General features: G+C 42.9%; 1 protein-coding gene across 1 annotated transcript in view; it reads right to left on the bottom strand.

The window, feature by feature from the left end:
* Window positions 1-16,974, bottom strand: part of fer1l6 (fer-1 like family member 6) — a 93,685-nt gene that overhangs the window by 17,398 nt on the left and 59,313 nt on the right. The window contains 9 exon segments of the mRNA XM_080456464.1: window positions 1,633-1,760; window positions 3,019-3,153; window positions 8,038-8,169; window positions 9,125-9,225; window positions 12,733-12,777; window positions 13,616-13,661; window positions 13,968-14,084; window positions 14,604-14,737; window positions 16,812-16,974. The exon segment at window positions 16,812-16,974 is cut by the window's right edge and continues 60 nt beyond it. Coding sequence (XP_080312590.1) covers window positions 1,633-1,760; window positions 3,019-3,153; window positions 8,038-8,169; window positions 9,125-9,225; window positions 12,733-12,777; window positions 13,616-13,661; window positions 13,968-14,084; window positions 14,604-14,737; window positions 16,812-16,974 — 1,001 coding nt within the window.

The raw sequence follows: 16,974 nt of genomic DNA, 5'->3' as shown, positions 1-16,974 counted from the left end.
CCATCGTGCAAAATGCACGCATGCTTTGTTTCACATGGAATGCACGTCGTGGAGTCTACAGCTTAAACAGCGCCACGCAGCTCAACGGTGAGATTTCTGGCACCGAACGTAATCTGTTATTATACAATTCTGGCACCGAATGTGTTAAGGACACATGGCTTTTAGTGGAGCTACGGTGTTAAGAGCGCTATTGCAGGTGGAGAGAAAGGATGAGGTCAAGTCCTCTGTATTCAGATGAACACAGGACCCAGGGTCAGATTGAAAATTCTGAAAAGCAGTCGAGAACCGCTCGGCAGTGGAGGGGTTAATCATACAGCGCGGGCCGGGGCGAGCGGTTTAGTGCTCTGATAGGGGAGCGAGATGTTAAAGAGCAACGGCATGTGATCAGATATACATATAGGATCACCCACTCAAACATTAAAATCAGGTAGACCAGAATATAAAACCAGATCAAGCGTGTGCCCACGCTCGTGGGTGGGGCCCGTCGCATGCAGTACAAGACAAAAAGCATCAACAATGTTCAAAAAGTCTCTGGGCAGGGGATTAGCAGGACGGTCCACGTGAATGTTTATGTCACCCGTTACCAGCACACGCCCATATTGGGCATAAACCCAGCCAAGAAGTCAGTTAAAAAGTTTCGGTTGTATTGGGGCGGGCGGTAGATCACTACAAACAGTACAGGGTCTGAGCGACCCAGCTCAAACAGGTTTAGTCCAAACGAGGAGTATGAGACCACTGACAATTGTTTGCAGAGAAGACTGTTTTTAAAAACAATAGCTACACCTCCCTCTCGGCTTGACCGAGGTGAGCTAAAATATGAAAATCCGGCGGTAGCAGCTCCGAAAAGGCGGAAGACTCACCAACATGAAGCCAGGTTTCAGTCAGGAAAAGAAAATCGAATCAATTTTTGGTGAAGAAATCCTTCAGGAAAGCCGTCTTATACCTTAGCGATCTAGTATTTACCAAGGTACACTTCTTAGGAGCCGGGGCATTTACTGTCGCTGTGGGAGGCGGGGGCGCCCGTTCCAGTGGACGAAGGCTGGCGAGGTTTATTCCACACCAGCAGAGGCGAGGTGAGTAGGGGCGGGGGAGCACAAACTCCACATCTGTGCCCGTGGCAGGTATCAGCCAGCTGTCAGCAGGATCCAGCGATCGCCAGGTAGCAGCGTGGCCGTACAAAGCCGACCCCTCCCCGAAGAGCCGCGGTGAGAGCGCCTCGATCCAGGGGACAACGCCAGGTAGGCTTTCAGCTTGACCAGGAGGCCGCTGCGCTTACCGCGGCGTCTGTAGCGTCTTTTCCGGGGGAGAAAAGTGTCAGCATGAAGCAGATGCGGCGGTATGTCTGAAAGCAGCGGTGGGAGGAAATGCGGTTCTCCCAGCTTAAACCTCACCAAAGGAGCGGTGTTAAGTCGGATATTTAACAGTGCTTGGCGATCATAAACCAGAATGGAAAAAACATACGCTCGCCATGCCTTTTGGCCTGGCGGAGACAATCAATGTTTCCAATGACAAGTGTCAGGAACAGCACAGACACAAACACAGCTGAGAGGGACAGACGGCAGGCCACACACACTGGTGCCATCTCCCACAATCAAGACAGACAGAGAGACAGACAGACAGACAGACAGATACCTTCCAAACACAGGGTTGAGTTGTTTAGGGATGTAATTGTCTCGGTCTTTGATCTCGGTCTTCCCCAGACGCAGACACACGTAGGGGTCCGCCTTCCCATCGGGGTCCGCAGGGTGCAGGTTGGACGCCTTATAAATACATGAATAAATACCACACACATACACACATATTAATGTATAAATATATGAATAAATACCACACACATACACACATATTAATGTATAAATACATGAATAAATACCACACACAAACACACATTAATGTATAAATACATACATTAAAACAAAAATATTCATGTTTAAATATATGAATAAATGTGTGTATAAATACCACACACATACACACATATCAATGTATAAATATATACATAAATAAATATAAATACATTAAAAAAACACATGCACATACATTATACCACATTATACATAAATATAACACCACATATATAGGAGCTGTCACTGTTACAACATTTAAGTTGAATTAATTGTCACACAAATAATTGCGTTTAAGGATTTCATTGTGTTTTTGGCGTTGAACATTGAACATAATTATGCATTACATTTTATTTTATTATAATAAATGTAAAAGCTGCACAGGGCAGATATGACAAATAACTTAAAGGAGTAGTTCACCCAAAAAATGACTTATTTTCTATCAATTGCACACCCCATGAAGCCTTGAATTCATGGATTTATTTTAGTTTTTGTGGCATTCCTAAGCCAATAATTTGATTCCCGTCTCCTACCGGCTAATGTATCCGGTAGGAGACACAAAGTAGATTATTTGTGTCTCCTACCGGATACACACCCGTCATCAAATTATTGGCTTAGGAATGCCACAAAAACTAAAATAAATCCATGAATTCAAGGCTTCATGGGGTGTGCAATTGGTAGAAAATAAGTCATTTTTGGGGTGAACTCCTCCTTTAAGTTTACAAAGAAATTACTGACACGTATATAATAAAAAAATACTTTATTAAAATAGCAGATCTACAGGTATACTAAGTCACAAAGTGACGCGTAGTAACCTTGTAGATCTGCTATTTTAATAATGTGACGTGTAGTAACCTTGTAGATCTGCTATTTTAATAATGTGACGCGTAGTAACCTTGTAGATCTGATATTTTAATAATGTGACGCGTAGTAACCTTGTAGATCTGCTATTTTAATAATGTGACGCACGTTTGATGACGTCCGCGACCGGGTTGAGCAACACAGATACAAAGCGACAAATATGCTGTGTATTTTTGTATCTTTGTATCTTTTAATCTGCCCGTGTGAACGCACCGACAGACAGACAGACAGATAGACAGACAGACTCACAGACAGACAGACAGACAGACAGACAGACAGACAGACAGACAGACAGACAGACAGGCAGACCTACAGACACTATGTAGACTCTGACCAACACCCTGGTCGCCACATTGAGAGGAATCCCTCTGTTGACTTTCAACTGTTGGCCTTCATCCTGCTCAGCATCATCGTCATCCTCATTCAGCTTATAGAGACAGAACCGCCCCTGACACACACACAAACGCAGGCACACACGCACGCACGCACGCACGCACGCACGCACGCACGCACGCACGCACAAGTACAAAAGTATTGGCATCAAAATATACTTAACTCATTCACCACCAATGGCGTGTTTGACGTGTTTTGGTGTTTTGAGTGTTTAGATGGCGCTGTTCGCCAACCTATGAGTGATCCTATGACTTATGGAGAACAGTAGACCAGAACAGTAGACCCGGAGATAACGTGATCACAACAAACCCAGCCCCGTCCCATCTAATGTTTGAGGATTTAGGAAAAAAAAATTCTCTGCTTCCTTGTTTTTTTCTGCGTTTTTGGCGAAAACAAGTTATATTCAACAGCCAATCACAAAAAAACTGAGGGTCGCGGTGACACGCTTTTTCTTCTCCGATGGAAACAGAGACACTCCTCCGTCTTTTGTGACACTCTGTGTGTTGATCGTCCTGGAGCGAAATATTCTGTCTCTTTAAAGGTTAGTAAAAATGCTCAAACACGCTGGCAGTGGCTGATTTATTTATTTACTTACTCTGGCAGTGAATGAGTTAAAGTACCAAACGTAAAAGTACTCAGAATGTCCAATTTTTCCAAGTTTTTTTTTAATGTAAATATCTTTTTTGTAAATAGCAGATCTACAAGCTCACAACGGGTAGCCTCGCGACGCGTTGTGAGCTCGTAGATGTGCTATTTTCAAATAGCCGAAATATCTATAGACCTTAAAGACGGGGTGCCGTGATTTTCAGTGATTCCCCCCCCCCCCCTAAAACATAATCATCAGGTATTATGGTTATACTAGGAGGAAGATTTTTTTCAAAAAAGTGTACAGAAATTGTTAAAATTATGTTTTTATGTGGACACGCCTCCAGTTCATTAAGTATACCTGGTTCTCACCTAGCACCTCCTCCACCACCTTAGCACCACCCACCTGTCCTAGTCCCTCCTCCTCCTCATGCCCACACCTGTTGTGTTATGATAATGAGGGGGAGGGTATGTCTTTACTATGTCACTAAAGCGCTGTTTCTCTATTGGCACGTTTGTCCCTCAAGGTTTCAGCCTCCAGGTAGAAACTCAAAATAGTCAGAGAAGACATAAAACACCATAAAAACACCACCAGGGGGCTTAATGAAGTTCTATCAACCTCATAGACACATGAAAAACTGAAAAAGTGCAAAACCATAGCACCACCCCTTTAAGTCAGGGGTGGGCAGTATTTATTTCCAGAGGGCCATACTGACTTCGATAAAGTGAGTGAAGGGCCACACATTGTACATTTGAATTGATGCTCAATTATGTTAAAACTGCATGAAATTGGTAGACATGCCAGACTACTTTACAATGAGAAGGTCCTTGCTTTCAAGATTATTATTATTATTTTAGTATTTAGTATTTACAGCTGTACTTTACTGTATCACTCTGGTGTACTCTGGCATTACAATAAAAATATGACTTACATAAAACAATCCACGTCAATGCTGTATCAACTTTCAAATGAACCTATACATTTATACAGGATCTTATCTGATATGCACCACTCCATAGGTCACTGATCAAACACATTGCATTATGTTATAAATATGGAAATATGGAGGTTGACTGTTTCACTGTTACATTATAAACATAAAACATTTGAGTACATACGGAAGGAGGAATGCAGGTATAGTACTCAAATGGAAAATATGAATTACTATTAAATGGAGTCGAGTTAAATTAATTTGTCTCAAAACCATTAACATGGCAGCCTTTCAGAATATAGATTTGGGGGGGGGGGGGGGGGGGGGGTCATTTTGTTTTTCTTTGAGGACTTGGCGGGCCGGATTGAGATGGTCAAAGGCCCCCGGGCCGTATGTTGCCCATGTGTGCCGTAAAGGGATAGTTCACCCCCAAAAGTATTATTTTCTATGGATTAGTCACCCCATGGAGACTTGAATTCACGTATATTTTTTAGTTTTTGTCGCATTCCTAAGACAATAATTTGATGACCAGCGGACCGGTAGGCAGCGGTTCCGGTAGGAGACACAAAGGAGACTCTTTGTGTCTCCTACCGGAACCGCTGCCGGTCATCAAATTATTGTCTTAGGAATGAGACAAAAACTAAAAAATATCCATGAATTCAAGTCTCCATGGGGTGACTAATCCATAGAAAATAAACATTTATTTGGGTGAACTACCCCTTTAAGTGGTTGATCTATGCAAATCTAAATCTAAAAAGTAATATGGTATATCCAGGACTAAAAGTATCATTTCAAGCATATTTCCATGATATTCCATTTAATTGGTAAAATACTTTGGAACTGAGTTTGACCTTTGGTCAAATAAAGTAAGCCAGAGAGAGATTTCACCCAACTTAGTGTGGGCTCAGCTGTAATGCAATCAGTTCAGAGTTCCTGGCCTTTGTAGAGTCCAGGTAAGAGGTGAGAGGCACAACAGTCATTCTGATAAACCCTTTGTTCCTTGGTTCAGAGGCATTGACACCCTCTGTCTTGTCTTGATTATCAGAAGAAGTCTTTTGTATTCATTTAAACTAATCAGAGTAATCATTGTTCCTTCCTGGGCCGATCAGCTACAGACAGGAAATGTGTAGTGAATGGTTGGAAGCCAGGTCAAGATGACAGTAAAATATATACACTTTTATTATTCTTCAGTCTTAGGTCTGCAGTGTGTAGTTAAAATGATTAAAGTCTTGATAACTATGACTTGTGTTGTTAACAAAGAGAAATGTAATTTAAGGAAAATATTCAGTCTTAAAGTAACTGCAACTTTGTTGACTCATTGTATTTCTAACTGCTGTTTGCAATTGTGAATGTATAATGTGTGTGGACTTAATTTGAAGCTAATAAGATGTTAAACAAAGATTTCATAATATGAGCTTGTGTAAAAGTATAGTTTTATAGATAAGGGTTAAAGTAAATTGTCACATGTTTAAAAATAGGCGGATGCTAATTCCTTGTGATGACTGAGAAAGGCTGGCCAAGAAGCCTTTTGTTTCTAAAAGCTTGTTTGTGAGTGGTCAAGAAGGAGGACTGGGAGGAGGTCCTATGTCAAATGTCTGTCTGTATCCACCTGTTTCCGCGGGAATTTACTGGAGCAAAAATCCTGTGTGGGAAACATCCTGCGGACGGACCGAAAGCAGGAAGTAGCGGCTCAGTGTGCTTACATTTGCCAGCAGAACGTAGCTGTACTGCGAACGGGCCTTTTGCATGTAGTTGAAGCGCAAGGGGGCGGGGGGCGGGGGGGGAGAGAGTCAGCGCACTGAAGTCAAGGCACAGACTACTGTGTTGTTGACGGACAACGGATGCACGCTTATGAGAAACAACACAAATAAAACCTGGCAAAACAGTTGCGTGCATTAGCGCAAGATGAGGATAAATGAAACATTCAGTCTAAATGTCCAGCAACTACTACCAATACTTTTGTATTTGAAACCTTACATTTCTCTAAATATTATAAACTCTTAGGACAGCCTAATACAAATATAATTTATGAAAAGGCTACTATAGGCTACAGTGAAGTCGGACTGAATGACTGAAACGTGTTTTCTTTTTTAACTCTCTTGGTGATTATCTGGCACAGTAGTTGTGGATTAGCAAACTGGACATTAATGTTTCCTTTTCGCGTGCGAATTACTGGACATTTAGACTGAATGTTTCCTTTACCCTCATCTTGCACTAATGCACGCAACTGTTTTGCCATGTTTTATTTGTGTTGTTTCTCATAATAAGCGTGCATCCGTTGTCTGTCAACAACACAGTAGTCTGTAGTGTGCCTTGACTTCAGTGCGCTGACTCTCTCCCCATGCACCGCCCCCCCGCCCCCTTGCGCTTCAACTACATGCAAAAGGCCCGTTGCGAACGAGCTACGTTCTGCTGGCAAATGTAAACACACTGAGCCGCTACTTTCTACTTCCGGTCCCCCCGCAGGAAGTTTCCCACACATCAGTAAACTACCCGCGGAAAGTGTGATGTTTTGGTGATTCAGGTACACTCTGTGGATTGGCAACGCAGGTGTCACGTCTATGGAAATAAATATTTCTGTGGACAAACCCTCCTTCAAACTGGATCCTTGTTCTTCTTGCACTTAGGGAATAGTTATGGAATAGTGTTTTTCTTGTCTGATCGATGGACCATATACGACAGTAACTAGTAACTAAAGTTTTCAATGAATTATAGTGGAGTAAAACGTATCTTATTTTCATTAGAGATCTAGTGGAGTAGAAGTAAAAAGTGGGAAATACTCCACTAAAGTAACATAAATAAATAATTATAACTCAAAATTGTACTTAACTCTTTGCCTGCGGATTCTGCCACGGACAGTTTGATCAGAATTGTGTTTACAGTGGTTTTCCACCAGATGGCGCTGTTCGCTAACCTATGAATGATGCTTTCACTGCCAGATGACGACAAACCCGGAATTGGCGTCATTTAAAAAAATGTTTACTTCCTGTTTATTTCCTGTGGGAAAATGGCTTCATCTCCGTTCCTGTTGCTTTATGGCAAAAACAAGCCACATTCAACTGGCCACAGCCGTGCAATGGATTACCGCGAGCGGATAATTATTTTTTCAGAGACTCCCATGACCCCCGTGCGTGTAATGAGGCGATCTCCGTGAAGACAGCGATCACGGATGATATTCCATGATTTTTCAAAGGTCAGCAAATTCGCTCGTTTCGCTGGCAGTATAGCGTCACTCTATTACACTATTACTCTGGCAGTTAAAGAGATAAGTACAGTACTTGAGTAAATGCACTTAGTTACTTTACATCGCTGTGTGTGTGTGTGTGTGTGTGTGTGTGTGTGTGTGTGTGTGTGTGTGTGTGTGTGTGTGTGTGTGTGTGTGTGTGTGTGTGTGTGTGTGTGTGTGTGTGCGTGTGTCTCACCTTGAACTTGCCAACAAACCTCTCGTCCACTGGACCTCCGTCCTCGTCGGTGGCTTTCCCTCTGAACAGCTCGTAGGTTCTGACCCAGTCGTCGAATGGACCGAACTCTGCCTCCAGTTCCTTGTCATACAGCTGATCAAACAGTCAATACACAAACCAATAGATCAATATACACAAACCAATAGATCAATATACACAAACTAATAGATCAATATACACAAACTAATAGGTCAATATACACAAACTATTAGATCAATATACACAAACTAATAGATCAATATACACAAACTAATAGATCAATATACACAAACCAATAGATCAATATACACAAACTAATAGATCAATATACACAAACCAATAGATCAATATACACAAACTATTAGATCAATATACACAAACCAATAGATAAATATACACAAACCAATAGATCAATATACACAAACTAATAGATCAATATACACAAACCAATAGATCAATATACACAAACTATTAGATCAATATACAGAAACTAATAGATCAATATACACAAACTATTAGATCAATATACACAAACTATTAGATCAATATACACAAACTAATAGATCAATATTCACCCACCCAGGTACAGCTGATCAAACAGTCAATACACAAACTAATAGATGAATATTAATCAATCACTTAAACCAGTGTTCATGTTAAGAGAATGTTTTTATTTAGTTTTAGTCATAGTCTTTTGAATAAAATTCCTTTTCATTTTAGTCATATTTCAGTCATCTATAATGTCTTAGTTTTAGCCTAGTTTTAGTTGACTAAATCTACAGTTGATTTAGTCAATTGTTATTTTGGTGGCCTTGATGGCTTCGTAATGCCTGATTTGTGGCATCCAAGTCAAGGAGCAGCGGTTTTACTCCGAGTCTCTCACAGATCACTGAACTTCTCAGCCTATCTCTAAGAGAGAGGCCGGCTACCCGTCTGAGAAAACTCATTTCGGCCGCTTGTATCCACGATCTCGTTTATATATATTTTTGTATTTATATATAAATGCACCATTTATATATATTATTATATGATACATTATAGTAAATATAGTACATTATATAAACAGAACCTGTAGTGTGGCTAGTTTAGAGGGCGGGACCACCGGGCTCGGCTCCTGACTTCCTTTTCCTTTCTGCTTCTTCTTCTTCTCTCCGTCTGACGCGCTGCTGACTGCAACAGGAAGTGACGAAACAACAACGTCAAACTAACGACGTAAACACAAAGGAAGAAAGAAAGAACAACGCGTCGCTGTGCGACACGTTGTGAGCTTGTAGATCGGTCATACGTCACATCAGCCAAAGCCAGTCACAGACGCCTACGTCATAACGTAATCTCAGACCGGAAGTCAACTTTTCACACCAACAAAGAAGAAATGTGCGGAACTGATCCCCTCTCCAAAACGAGCGACGAAGACACCATATTATGTTGTTATAAAATACAGTAATTATAACACGATAACGTGGTTAATAATTGTTTCTTTAGGATGTACATGACACGGAAATTAAGGGAATAATAACACGACTCCCATCTCTAAGTAATGGAACACTGACATTTCCACGTTCGGCTGCAAACAGTGGGTAAGTAATTAAATTAGCTAACTACACATTTTGGCTAACTCCCTCGTAGTGCTGGCAGAACAGGACATATTTTCGATTTCACTTACTTACACATTAATGCTTTTATGTCATATTTACATGCAGAGTTAAGCTCTGACAATTAAGTGAAATGTATCCTGATATTACCGGATTGCTAATGTGGCTTTTGCACATTTTAGATGAAAACAAAACCACCAAGGTTTTTCTGCTCTACTAAACAATTACAGCCCCCGAAATGACTCTGTGTGAGCCAGCCTGGGACATTTATTTAACTATTTAAAGGTAGGGTAAGTGATGTTTACGTTAAACTAATTATTAAATAGCTTTATATTCTGATAGTCTCCCTGTCTCTCCAGCTCTTAGAAATTGCATTTTAAGGTCAGGATACAATCAGGAGAGAGAACTCGCACAGGATACAGATCAAAACATCGAAATTGGAAGACACAAATAAATGAGCAGACAAAATTGGAATTGATAAATGGGAGAGGGTACTCTCCCCTGATTGGCTGAACAATTGCAAACCCCCTGAACATGTATGTTATTTCTATTAAAGGTAGGGTAAGTGATTTACTTTGGTTAAAATAAGTGTTAAATAGCTCTATATTGTGATAGTACTCATGCTACACTCACTTGCTATAGAGTGTTTGTTCAGTAAAAGGAGTCTCCCATGTCTCGCCAGCTCTTTATTATACAGAAAATGCATTTTCAGTGCTCTCTCCTGATTGGCTTGAATGTTGTCACCTACCTGAAAATGTACTATATTCTGTTTACTAAAGAGCTGGAGAGACCCCTGTGACCGAACAAACGCTCTGTAGCAATGATTACTATCAGAATGTAGTATACTTTAACCTTTTTAACAAAACACTTTTTGTTTTAACCAAACATCACTTACCCTACGTTTAATGTAGTTTAGTGAGACATTACTTAACCTTTAATGTAGTTCACTGAGACATTACTTTACCTTTAACGTAGTTCAGTGAGACATTACTTAACCTTTAATGTAGTTCAGTGAGACATTACTTTCCATCATTTTAATGTGCAACTGTAACAATGCTTACGGAGGCATGAGGTGCTGTTAGCGTACAGATCGGCTCTTTTCAGTAAGCGACAGCCTCGGTGCGATGAAAGCCTCTGTTACCAAGGATGCCGTTTGTGCCACAAGAACACCAGCAACGCAAAGCAAAAAGCTCCCAAATGTCCTGCCCGGAATCCGACACAAACTCACGTTATCAGGCAACAACACAAATCCAGCCAATAATAGAGAACCAAGGTCCTGACGTTACTCCCGCTGCCCCTGGGTCACGTAAGTATTGTTGTCTATTGAAAATCCCTGCAGGGGAAATCTTACAGTAGATTGCGTCTTATAAGAACTGTGTTCATATCCATTATGAGTAAAATCGTGGGGCTGATTTGTTTACTTTTGGAACACAGTTCTTATATGACTGATCTAATTTCTATAGAAAACTGTCTATGACCCAGGGGGATAGCGCCCTCTAGCGGCAGTGATGTCAGACTACGGTGCTCTATAACGAGCACAGAAGCTTGTTTTTTTTACCCCTTTTTCTCCCCAATTTAGTCTTTATGCCACTTAATTCCTCCCGACACACATTTCTGTAGGAGTAGGAGTATGTGCGGTGACTATTAGGATAAGGATAATTCCTTTTAACTGGACGTTCATGAAAGTCCTTGCGGGCTTATTTCCAATGAGGGCCTGTGAGCAATTAGGGGTTAAGAGTCTTGCTCAGGGACAAATTTCATTTCATCGACACATATGCTGGCGTGGCCTGGAATCGTACCTGGGGCAACCAGGGCCTCTGGCCCCCTAGGCGGGCTCACTAACCACTCAGCTATGGCCGCCCCTTAATTATCCTGCTCCTCCTCCCCCTCCTCCACGCCCGGCTCCCCTACCCCGCACACGGGCCAGTTGTGTTCGTATAGACCAGGGGTGATGCAGCTTTGATGATGCAGAGGGCCACTATATTTCCACACTCACTCCAGAGGGACACATTGCTGTCGGGCAGACACCTCTTATCTCCGTATTTTAACTTTTTTCGTAAATTAATGCCGTACTTCGCCATTCTATCACACAAAAGTAGCAAAAATAGCCGATCTACAAGCTCAAAACGCATCGCAGTGCGACGCATTTTGAGCTTGAGATCAGCTATTTTTGTAATTTTTTTATTGGAATCCTGAATTATTTTTGGCTATTTTTTAATTGGAATCCTGATAAGTAGCATTTTTTATTTAATTTCAAATGCATTTAGTTATACTTATGTTAACTTTATGAACTTAAATACAAATACATTGGACATAAAAAAGAATGTTAATACTAGTCATTAAGCTACTATAGACTGAAGTAATTAAAGCGGGTCATGTTTGCATGTTTGGAATTGTAACAGCTGAAATCAATAATATATCAGTATTCTGATATCAACCTGTGGGCCGCATTAAGTGAAGGTGGGGGCCGCATGTGGCCCCCGGCCGCCAGTTGCCCATGTATGGTATAGCCGCTCGACAAAGCCCAGTTCTAATAGCGCCGCTTAGCCATAGGAATTCAACTCAGGGTGGTATATTGAGTGCTCGGGTGGCGCAGTGGTAAAGTCCCAGCCCACCACCACGGAGGTTGTGGGTTCGAATCCACCGTGGTGTATCTTTGTGGGGCGTCTATGCGAAACACAATTGGCGTGTGTTCGGGGGAGGGGGCCGGGCGAGGAGGAGGAGGAGGGGAACATGTGTCACTGCATGTACTCCTATGGGCTGGGGGGGCGGGGCCTGTCAGCGGGGAGTGTTGGGCGGGAGGAGTATAGAACAAAGGCTCTACGTCCTCCCGGTGGGGGCTCCTCACTGGCAGGTGAGTCAGTAGGATACAACAGCAGTGACAACACACAGACATGTGTGTGAGGAGGAATCAACTGGCATAACGACTAAATTGGGGAGAAAAATGGCGTAAAAAAGATAATTGGCTACTCTAAATTTAAGGATATAAGATAATAATAAGATAATAATAAGAATAAGCCACCCTAAGCCTTGACACCCTAAAAAAAAAGCAGCCCTGAATCCAACAAACCTGTTAGTTTCTTACCCAGGCTCTCAACTCCCGCGCTGAGCATGCTTTGGAACGGAGACACTGTAACGATGCACAACAATGTGTACCACATTGATTCTAATAGAGGCTCCCCCATAAAACACTGCAACGATGCACAACAATGTGTACCGTATTGGTTCTAATAGAGGCTCCCCCATAAAACACTGTAACGATGCACAACAATGTGTACCGCATTGGTTCTAATAGAGGCTCCCCCATAAAACACTGTAATGATGCACAACAATGTGTACCGCATTGGTTCTTTTTTTTTTTTCTTAAAGTTTTTATCGAACGATTTTGTAACCCATTTTTTCACCCAGTGCCAATTGTCTAAGTAATCCTGGGCGCTACACTCCCTCTGCCAACCTAGGGAGAGCCTAGAGCCGAGCTCATGCCTCTTCAATGCATGAGAGCTAGCAAGCCGCTTCTTATCACCTGACAGGGGGGAGTTTCCCCAGTAGGACGTAGCGAGTGAAAGGAACACGTTATTCTAACCAGTTCCTTTCCCCTCCATCAGGCTCCCTGGCTGACCAGGGGGAGGCAGTATAGAGCATACCAAAAATCCTGAAGGGGGCGTCAACAAGTGTCTTTTGGTAGCAGCGGACATCTTTGAGGGTTATAAACCAGGTTGACTTAACATTGCCCAAAACAAACATGTCTGCGCTACTATGCCGCGCCCCCCCGTGGTGACGACACGTTGGCACGCTCTATAGAGACCAGGATTACTACATGTTTTTGTGAGGGTATCTACCCTAGGAGACACGGGGAGAACATGTTTTAGTGGTACATTAACCATTTAACCATATCTTCGACTGTGGCTGTGGACACTAAGTGTTACATTAACAAGGAGGATATTGTAGTTTATAAAAAGCTTTCTTACCCTTATCAAAGATCTGGGGGAATGGTTGACCTTCTTTCTGCTTAGCCTAAAAAACGCACATGTGCGCACGCACACGCACACACGCACACATAAACAAATGATTATATAAGGTGTATTTCAAAAACTGGTGGCTCAAGACCAGTCTATAACATTGTCTCCTACCTGTCTGTCTGTCGGTCTCCTACCTGTCTGTCCACAGAGGCGTAGTACTTGGACGACCAGTCTATAACATTGTCTCCTACCTGTCTGTCTCCTACCTGTTTGTCTACAGAGGCGTAGTACTTGGACGACCAGTCTATAACATTGTCTCCTACTGGTCTGTCTCCTACCTGTCTGTCTGTCTGTCTCCTACCTGTCTGTCCACAGAGGCGTAGTATTTGGACCACCAGTCTATAACATTGTCTCCACTCTCATCAGCGATGGTTCGTCTCTTACGCTTGGTGGAGCGGAGGGCTGTCTTCCTGGACGCCTGGCACATACACAAGCAAGCACGCACGCACGCACACACACACACCCCCACGCACACACACAAACGCACACGCACACGCACACGCACACAGATATACACACACACAGCTGTGATGAATTCAATGAACATAATATGAGTTGAATGCTAATGTCTCTTTTTGTCTTTGTGTGTGTGTGTGTGTGTGTGTGTGTGTGTGTGTGTGTGTGTGTGTGTGTGTGTGTGTGTGTGTGTGTTTGTGTGTGCGTGCGCATGTGTGTGTGTGTGTGTGGGTGTGTGTGCGTGCGTGCGCGTGTTCGTACGTGCGTTTGTGTGTGTGTGTGTGTGTGTGTGTGTGTGTGTGTGTGTGTGTGTGTGTGTGTGTGTGTGGGGGCGCATGTGTGCGTGCGTGCGTGCATGTGTGTGTGGGCACGTGTGTGTGTGTGTGTGTGCGTGTGTGTGTGTGGGCACGTGTGTGTGTGTGTGTGTGTGTGTGTGTGTGTGTGTGTGTGTGCGTGTGTGTGTGTGCGTGCGTGCGTGTACCCTTGTCTTCTTCCCCGGGTCTTCCTTGGTTTTTCTTGGTGCTGTGGGCGGGACTTCCTCCTCTACGGTAATCAGGAAGTCCTGATTGGTCAATGGGACCGTGGCACTGCTCCCCCCTGCTTCCTGGGAAAGTCCTATTGGCCCAGAACAAATGTCAATTAATCCTACTGGACAGGACAGAAAAACCCAGACATCTTATTGGGCCAAAAACATCTCTCATGCTTATTCACTAGTTCACTAGGTCTTCAACAGGGGGTCCGGGACCCCAAGGGGCTCGTCGCCGTTACTGCAGGGGGGCCGCCAAATCTTTGTGTGATAGGAACATTAGAAAATAGGCGATCTACAAGCTCACAACGTGTGGCAGCATGACGCATTGTGAGCTTGTAGATCAGCTATTTTCGGCAAAGAGATTTGGTGCAGAGGGGAAAAGGAGCAAACCAAGTAAAGAGTCAAATTGACTACGTATTGAGGTTTTAAGAGGTGATTAACATGACTCCAACATAGAAAAGATTATGTGAAAACAAAAGAACAAAAAACATGAACAGTGATCACAGTGTCTGTCAAACAATGTGTCTGTCAATCAATCACAGCGTCTGTCAAACAAGTCTATGAAGATATTGTGGTATCTGAACAGTGTGCAAGTCAAAACATATTAAGAAACCTAGTAATAATAATGTGTTGTAGAACAGACACAGTGAATGTGCTAATTCTAACGCAGCAACAGCTGTCAATCTAACAGCTGAGCCTGTGTACCTATGTTTGCGTTGCTCTTATCTTTAGTACATACCTTATATGTAAATGGTCTACTATAAGAACTGTGTGAGATGGGTGTTTGGGATGCTTGTGCCCAGAGGGGCTGCAGGAGAGGGCTCTCTGCCCTGGATTCTATGATGCTGTACTTGAATGAATGCTGAATAAATGAACATGGAACCTGGATACGTTGACGTCTCTCTCTTCTTCTCCTCCATTTCATTACAACTACAAGCCTGCTAAACGCAGTTTATGCCTCATCATATACGACAATATCTATGAAATCTATGAAACACAATGTTATACAATATGTAGTGGGGGTCCCTGCTTCATCTGTCTCTCAGCTAAGGGGTCCCTGCTTCATCTCTCTCTCAGCTAAGGGGTCCCTGCTTCATCTCTCTCTCAGCTAAGGGGTCCTTGGCCTGAAAAATGTTGAAGACCCCTGATCTAATTAAATACTGTAATCCTGTCACTACATGAACTATTAAAGCTTCAAAATGAATCAATACGTGCAGCATTAATTCAGTACATAGTTATACAGTAAATATCTAACCCGACTCCGCCAGATGGAAGAAGCTTGCTTCACACATTTGTTTCACAACCTACTTCCATCTGGGACCTCGGTAGCCGAACCGCTGCAAGACGGCGGTTCCTTTTTTCAAGATACTTGGCAGGTGATTGGATGGGACCGTCTGTCTATCACCGTCTGGGCGTGTTAACTCCAACCAATCATATTGACGTGTCTACATGACGTATAGTAGCTGCGTAACTTGTAGTGTTGTTGTTGGTGGTAGCGGCCATGATGAATAGTGAAAGAACTACAATGCAACAGGCGCTTCTCAATGACGTCACACCCGGTCTCGCCAAGATCCCGCCCGTAGCTGCCGCTGATTGGTTCGACTGGCCGTGGGTCTGTGTAAACTCCAATCTCTGAGCGTGCCCAGATGAAGGCTGTGTTGTGAACTTTATGTGAACTCAATACCGCCCCCATCTGGCGGAGTCAGGTTAGTAAATATCAGGGTTGTGAATCTCCACCTCGATACAATGCCAGCGATACGATACATTAACGATAGACTGAAGCCCTAGATTAATTAATGATACATTAACGATACATTAACGATAGACTAAAGCCGTAGATTAATTAATGATACATTAACGATATATTAACGATAGACTGAAGCCCCAGATTAATGAATGATACATTAACGATAGACTGAAGCCCCAGATAAATTAACCATACATTAACAATACATTAACGATACATTAACGATAGACTGAAGCCCCAGACGAGACAATGCGATACGATTCACCCACATTCCCGATGTGATTTGATAACGATCTGATTCTACACAATGCCATACGATACGATTCTATTCAACACAATGCAAAGGATGCATAAGCCCACGTTAATTCCCCAAAACATGAACTGAAAATGCATTACTAATATTGATTAATTACCTCTAGCCAGGGGGGTCTGGGGGGTTGCTGGTGGGCGGGGGGATACGGGGGGGAGGGGCTTAGGGGGGGTGGGGGCAGGGGAGAAGGGAGGGGGCGGGGTGTATTTTAAGGCCTTCAGGTTGTTGATCACATGACTTCCCACCAGCGTGCTGCGTCCAAACGC

This window comes from Gymnoscopelus braueri (genome assembly GCF_963280865.1).
Source record: "Gymnoscopelus braueri genome assembly, chromosome: 18".
NCBI classification, from domain to species: Eukaryota; Metazoa; Chordata; class Actinopteri; order Myctophiformes; family Myctophidae; genus Gymnoscopelus; species Gymnoscopelus braueri.
The sequence above is the reverse complement of the archived record's forward strand: the minus strand, read 5'-3'. Positions and strand labels throughout refer to the sequence as shown.